The 6950-nt window shown below is 46.9% G+C and overlaps 1 protein-coding gene across 5 annotated transcripts; it reads right to left on the reverse strand.

Moving 5' to 3' along the window:
- Positions 1 to 676: 676 nt before the first annotated feature.
- LOC125508529 lies at positions 677 to 4251 on the reverse strand. Of its 5 annotated transcripts, XR_007283579.1 has the most exons (4): positions 3679 to 4246; positions 2894 to 3121; positions 2301 to 2550; positions 677 to 997 (listed from the first exon to the last, which is right to left on the reverse strand). XR_007283579.1 is itself a non-coding variant. In XM_048673255.1 (3 exons), exons 1-3 carry the CDS (start codon positions 3833 to 3835, stop codon positions 2455 to 2457), a joined length of 432 nt encoding a protein of 143 aa, XP_048529212.1. In that variant the 5' UTR covers positions 3836 to 4246; the 3' UTR covers positions 677 to 2454. The 5 variants fall into 5 exon arrangements, 3 of the variants coding, with proteins under 3 accessions (XP_048529212.1, XP_048529210.1, XP_048529213.1); XM_048673255.1 differs by having other exon boundaries at positions 677 to 2501; XM_048673253.1 differs by having other exon boundaries at positions 677 to 2550.
- Between the last annotated feature and the right edge of the window lie 2699 nt (positions 4252 to 6950).

A 6950-nucleotide genomic window follows, 5' to 3' on the forward strand; every position in this document is an offset into this window, starting at 1 on the left:
ATTGTTGCGTCTGTGTGTTGTCGCGGTCGTGAGATTAACCCGATTGAAATCAACTCTGCTACAAAATTGCTATATACGATCGCTACAACTGTCAATCATCAAGACTGACAGGGTTTTTGTTTGAATAGATGAAGCAAAGATTTAGGGGCTACTTGTGATCAGACCAACCGACATGTGAAAACACCAAAGAGGATTTTCTTTTTCCAAGACTAGTAAGTGTGCACGTGCAATGCATGTATAATCATGAGAAAAAGAAATCTCGTCTATACATAGTATGCGGATTCTGCAAAGAGGAAGTTAAGTACTGAGAGGATTCTGGCATGTAGTACCGCTATTGGTGAAGAATTATACAAAACGAAAATAATAGGAGTGGTGATTTTGGGTTAGAGCATTTCTTTCATAGTAAGCTCCGACACAAACTGCGGTCAGGAAATTAATCTCATTTATATTTGGTTAGCTTTGCAGACATGTAGTTGCTCTCATTTGGTTAGCTCTACAGACATGTAGCCAATTCGTGCACAAGTGCTAGTGACAACATAGGAAATAAAAATAATAAAAGCATACCACCATACCACATATCATTTGAAAATTGCATTATCTAATTGAACTACAAGATCTGACCGTATAGTGGGACTTTTGTCAAAATGACACAAATGAGCCATCATCTCATCTCATGGAACCTCGAAACTTTTAAAATTTATATCTAACCATAACAAATATAATTTGAAAATTGTAATGTTTGATTGAACTACAGAAACTGCAAGTAGTAGAATGCCTTTGTAGGCGTAAACGCCTTTCACTTTTGTTTCATCTTTCATATCCCTCGCATGAATGATGAACCTGCATATATCGCCTGCAAGAGAGATGCTTGAAAATGAAGGAAACAAGAAATCTTGAATATTGTTGCCGACGCCATGACAAGTTGGTGAAGACGTGCCATGGCCAATCCAGTTCTGGTATGAATCCATAGTCCACACTTTTCCCTACAATCCTAAGTCTGAAACAGAATAAATAAGGAGTCCATAATCCACACTTCAAAATCAGTTTTGCGCAGGATTAATTGGAGCTTGTGCGTGATTCTATTTGCTTGCTACAGTAGAAGAACAGATAAAATGAATACAACATGAGAAAATAAAATATATACCCAAGTTTGCACTTATTTACCGACATTACACTAAAAATTGTCCAAGCAAAAGAAAGCTTTCTCAAAATAAACAGTATGGCGTGATGGTATACAGGAATGTCACATAAAACAATAGTAAGCCCTGCAGTTCAGTTTCTATGATTCCCTAATACTGAAAGCAATAGCCAAATATCACCTTATAGTTCTTTTAGAGTAATAAAATGGCGGGCTCGCTTCAACATCCAATCTAAATGCATGCATCTCACTCAGAATTGCTACATGATCAGGTAATTATGCATGTGTCCTTACTTGTCCAGAACACAGGGGGCTCATGCCTATTAGAAATTGAATTGGCAAGATGTAGAGCCGCCTACTTGCCAACACCTTCAAATGTGACGTAAAATACAGAATAGAATCTTCATGAAACCAAGCTGCAGACAATACCGAAACAAGAAAAAGATGGAGTTTCTAACAGACTCATCCATTCTTCACCATAACTGGAGTTCTCTCCTTTCTTTTTTGTAATAACTGTTAGATGCTGAAAGGATTAAGTCATCCTAGTGTTAAGGCCTCTAGGGCATCTAACTTTGGTCTTAGATAAGAAGATTAGTCCAAATTGATGCACCATCAGTATTCCCCATCGGATTTCAAGTACTCTTGAATTAGTTGACACCAAAAATTACTGTAGCACGATATGGATTGGATTCTCTTTTCATTTTGAAGTTAAACTGTGATCAACATCTATGCGAAGGAACTTCACAGAGACTCGACAGCCTGCAAATGCAGAGGAGGATTGCATACACAACCTGGGACACTCAGTAGAATGAACTCGATCCGCGCATGGTTGGTTAGTCTTCCGCAACGAAAAGATGAACTGGATTGTTAGAAATTATGTGAAAATGCACACGCACCAAATCCTAACGAAAATTGCAAGGCTGTTGAAAGTACACAAGACCCAGTATCACATGTCAGTTCAACATGTGAAGAAAATACAGAGTTGATCCAACGGACATTAGAATAACTACATACACAAAATCCAGTTTCAAAATTGCAACATATGAAATTAACGGGAATTCCAGTCGTAGCACTTAGAACTCAGCCTCAGCACACGGCGTATCAAATAAAAACACGCATGATTAGAAATTACATTTGTCAGAACAGCAAGCCAGGAATTTACCGGTGAGGTCTGAGATGAAGGCGCGGCACGGCCATCCTGTGGTGTTGCTCCCGACATCAAGCAGGTACAGGCATACAGCCGTGCGCCACACAAGAGGCTGAATGACGGGGGCGACCGACGAGCAGCACGAGGGAGGCGGACATACAGAGCCGGGTCAGGCACCGTGCACCACAGGAGAGGCGGGCGGGCAGGGGCCGACGGCTAGTGGCGAACGGGCCGGCAAGTGAGGAGTGGAAAGCGGCAGGAGCCACTTGAACAAATTATTTTACAAATTACTGTAATGACTAATCGAATATACAAAAGCAATTCACATGGACCGGACAGAGGACTCTGTTCTGTATGTTTCTGAGTAGAAACGTAACAAACAATGTAAGAAAATGAAATTCTAAATTAATTCTCACAATTTTTGTTAGTATGATTTTAAGCACAATGCTAACAGGCTACAGCACATACAGCTATTAGCTGAAATAATTTTCTTCTTATATATTCCCTTTACTCCCAATAGATTCATGGATGAACAGAAGACTAACACTCAAACGGCACAAATTCATCAATAAAACGCCACAGGCACAGATCGAGAAGCGTGTGCTCACCAGATTGTTGGCTAGGATGACCTTGGCGGCCTTCCCCATGAGGAACTTGAGGAACGGCACGGATGGCACGGAGGTGCGGATTCGGTTGTCCTCGGTGATGTTCCCGGTCGTCGTCCAGCAGAATGTTCAGATCGGCACGAAGGAACACATTCTGCTCCTGAGGTCCTTGTGGCCCAGGGGTGCCCACGCTCCTCTTGGTCGCCATTTCCTCCTCGGTCTCCCCTTCCACTGCACCAAATCCGACGCTGTAAACATCAGAATAATCCGCAGAGGAACCAGATTCAGACGACAGGAGATTTATCAGGCAAGTGATCGATCGGGTTGATGCCAATTGAACAACACATTTCTTCCATTCGAAAGTGAGTTCATGAATCCCTGTGATGATTTTGTGGGTGTTCTGTACTACACTGTATTCAAAATCTGCACAAATAGAAAGGAAACAAATTAAGTTGCAGCCGTGTAACTAAAGAACTTTGTCTTATGCCCTGAGGGGTCACTTATCCGGTGCTGCAGCTGGAGCTGCCTCCTCGGCAGGCGGCTTCTCTGGCTGTGCCATTTGCTTGCTGCCGCAAGTGGTGGAACGCGGCAACAACGGTAGGAAGGGGAGCAGCATCGCCATGGCCTCGACGCGCTCCCTTGGGCTTGTGACGCCCATCGTGGTGGAGATCGTGAAGCCTGAGACGTCGTAGGGGAAGTGGAGATGCAATGAGAGGAGGATCTGAGAGGCTATGGGTGGCAAGGCTTGGGGGGGAGGGGGGAGGATGCTGGAGGAGGTGTGATGGAACCTGGTGCCGCGCGGAGGAACGCCGACAGCTGCTCCATCGCCGGTCGGTTGGATCTACAGCGGCACCAACCCGCGTCCATCGCCTGGAACTTCTCCCGGAGCTGGGCCGCCTCTATGTGGTAGCTCTCGGAGAGGGGAGACCCCGCGGCTTGGTGCATGTCGGGGGCGGCTCCTCCTCCTCTGCTGCCGCGGCCGCCGTAGTTACTGTGCGCACCAAGGCCGCCATAGTTGTTGCCGCCCCGATGATAGCCTCGGAAGTGTCCACCATGACCAACCCCTTTGTAGCCACGGCCGCGGCCTCCACCATCACCGCTGCCGCCTCCCTTCCTCGGCCACGAACACCATCGTCGTCGCCCCTTCGGTACCCATGCCTTCTTCCGCCGCCGCTATAGGTTGCCGGGGATCCGTTCTTTCAGGGCCTAACGAAAAAAGTGTGGGGGAGCCACGATTCCGGTGGAATTGATTCGGAAATCACGGAGTTGCGGTGGGGGATCGGCGAGGTGGAGTACGAAAATTGGCAGACGATGGCGCGTCTGCTCGCCAGAATATTTGATCTGGGACGTTAATTTGGACGGCGGACTATCGGCACAATATGGACAGTAGGATGTGTTTACGTTGATTTGATCGGACGGCTATGGTTATCTCGTGTACAGTTTGTTGTGTGGAGATAGGGGAATTAATGTTTGCTCTTTTAATAGTAGTGTAGATAACCATGACCCAGAAACAGAGTTGGACACTGAGTTATTCTCTAACCTCGCGTCAAGTTAACACCTCCCCGACTGTGATTCAACCATGGCTGGCGCACCGTTCCGTAGCAATGGCCTTTGCCGGCGCGTCTTACGTACCCCGACATCTGTTCTAAGCCGCCACCCACGTGGGTCATGGCGGTTATACCCACAAGTCGCCACCTCCGTTTGCCTTGGAACCGCTGGCATGCCTCGGTTCCGCGGTCGCCGACGCACTTCACCGGCTTCGCCCGTCAAGCCGCTCGCCTCGGGCCGCCTGGGTCACCTCCGCCGCTGTGGCCTCGCGCCTGCCATTTCAAGCGCCGCTTGGCCTTTCGCTGTTGCGGCCTGCTCCATAGCCAAGTCGCTCATCCGCCTCACCTCCACGGTGAGTCGCGGCGCTGACTTTCTTCTGCGCGGCTTCGCTCCCTCTTTCGAGCTGATTCGCCGGCGCCTCTCTGCTCTGAGTTGCCCTCAACTCCGCGGCTTCACTCCAGGTCGCTCTCAAATCCACGGCCTTGTGCCATTGCTGCTGCAGCCATGCATCAAACTATCGTTCGAGCGGCTGCTTCCATGGTCGATCTTGCCAAGTCGGCCTCATACCTGCCGTTGCTGCTGCAACCCGCTGATGGCTCCAAGCCGCGAGGGCCTCGGGTCACCTCCTTAGTGTACCCCGCTGCATCGCGCCTTGGGCCTCCTCACCCTTGAGCCGCCGACGTCGTCGGAGTTCTGGCCTTTCTATGTCCAGCTGCCTCAGCCGCCGTTGTAACCCGCTACTCTGAACCGCCCCTGCAGCCACCTGAAAAGTCCTTGAGGTGCACTGAGCCAGGTTAGCTACAAATGCTTTTAAGTACTGAGACTGCAGAAAAGTGAGCGAGTCTTTTTACTACTATATGGAGAGATTGGCATCAATGCAAATTTTCTGGTATGGACAAGCCGGTCAGAAGAAAAACTCAACATGCATGAAACGACTTAAGTACTATTAGTATTGTCTCCTTATGAGAGGAAAGCAAACAAAAGGGATCAAGTCCCCACGCTAATAAGGGCTAAAGGGAACGCACATCATCAGATCAACTGAGCATCTGCTATCTTTTTCATCCGACAAAAAATTCCAGGTGATGCCCATCTCGTCTGTTTTATTAGCACATATTGTTTTTGTCAAAGAACGATTACTCTGATTCATGATATTTTTTCGCAAGACCATTATTCATTACATAGGTGTTGCAAGAGGACGTGCGTCAATATTATTATTTGCACTAGCACTCGTCCATGTCATGCTGCTCGACGGAAACATGTGCAAATCGCTGCCCCTGCTACATCAACACGATGCGGCTGACTCACCCATTCTCGCGACTTACCGCGCCTGCGACTCACTCGCCCGTACGCGCTGGCTTAAAATGCCGCGGCCGGCTCATTTGTTTGCTCCCGTGGCCGACTCGGTCGTGATTGATTTCAGTTTCACCATGGTGATCATCAACTCCGCGGTGATAATTACTAACCTGACGCATCAGATGAAATCCATCCAGCATATTATTATATATTATATATTGCTTTCTTTAACAAAGCAATTACTCTGGCTTGCAAGTTTTCCAATGCAGGAAAAGTTGTCTACTGCAAAAGGGACTATTATATCACTGAGCTGTTGAATGACTCATACCGGCTTGTATCATGGTCAAATATGGAGTGTCTCGAGCCAACTCCTCGAGTAGTCTTAAGACTCGGGGGCTACAATGACATGACTCGGGAACTCCGGGTCATTGGAGGGAATGATAACTCGGTTTCGAAGGACACCGCCATATTGATGAAAATTTAAAGGCACTCAGAAAATTGTCGGTTCAAAATAAAGATTCTGGTTTAAAATCCAGTTCAAGAGACATCTCTCTCCCGCAAAGCTTTGAAGCGCTCAAATCCGGTTCAAACATCCGGCTCAAGGTAAATTTGTCTCATACAAAGCTTTTAAGCTCTCAAATCCGGTTCAAAACATCCGGATCAAGGTAAACCTGTCTCCCACAAAGATTTTATACTCTCAATATCCAGTTTGAAATTCTGGATTAAAAAAAGAATTCATCTCTCGCAAGTTCGAGTTTTCAGAAAAATTACAGGGATCAAAGAGAGTTTGTTGCACAGCACAACTCAAACATAGGCACCCGACGAGCACAACTCAGAAATATATCACTTGGGGGCTTTCGGCTTATTTAGCTAAGCTATGATTACCCTTTGATGCGGCTCATAGCCACATTTACAGGTCATTTGGGGGCTTCCTGTTCAAACATAGGTCATATTCGAACCAAAGAGAACATAGCTGTTGGTACCCTCTTGATCGGTGCAATGCCAAACCAACTAGGGGGCTTCTTGATCGTATTCGAATCATAGCTTAACCCCTTTTGGGTCCGACTTGGATAGTATTCGAATCAGGGTCGTTAAAAACCTCTCAAGGTCATTTGGGGGCTTCCTATTCAAACATAGGTCATATTCGAACCAAAGAGAACATAGCTATCGGTACCCTCTTAATTGGCGCAATGCCAAAGCCACTGGGGGCTACATGATC

This window comes from Triticum urartu, chromosome 5, assembly GCF_003073215.2.
Source record: "Triticum urartu cultivar G1812 chromosome 5, Tu2.1, whole genome shotgun sequence".
Lineage (NCBI taxonomy): Eukaryota > Viridiplantae > Streptophyta > Magnoliopsida > Poales > Poaceae > Triticum > Triticum urartu.

Excerpts from the sequence above, each read along its gene's own strand:
- LOC125508529 (XM_048673253.1), bottom strand. The coding sequence starts at position 3,835 with ATGCACCAAGCCGCGGGGTCTCCCCTCTCCGAGAGCTACCACATAGAG. Across the intron at positions 3,122-3,678 it reads GTTCCTCCGCGCGGCACCAG|TGGAAGGGGAGACCGAGGAG; the intron begins GTTCCATCACAC and ends GATTTGGTGCAG. Across the intron at positions 2,551-2,893 it reads TCATCCTAGCCAACAATCTG|TGGCTCCTGCCGCTTTCCAC; the intron begins GTGAGCACACGC and ends AATTTGTTCAAG.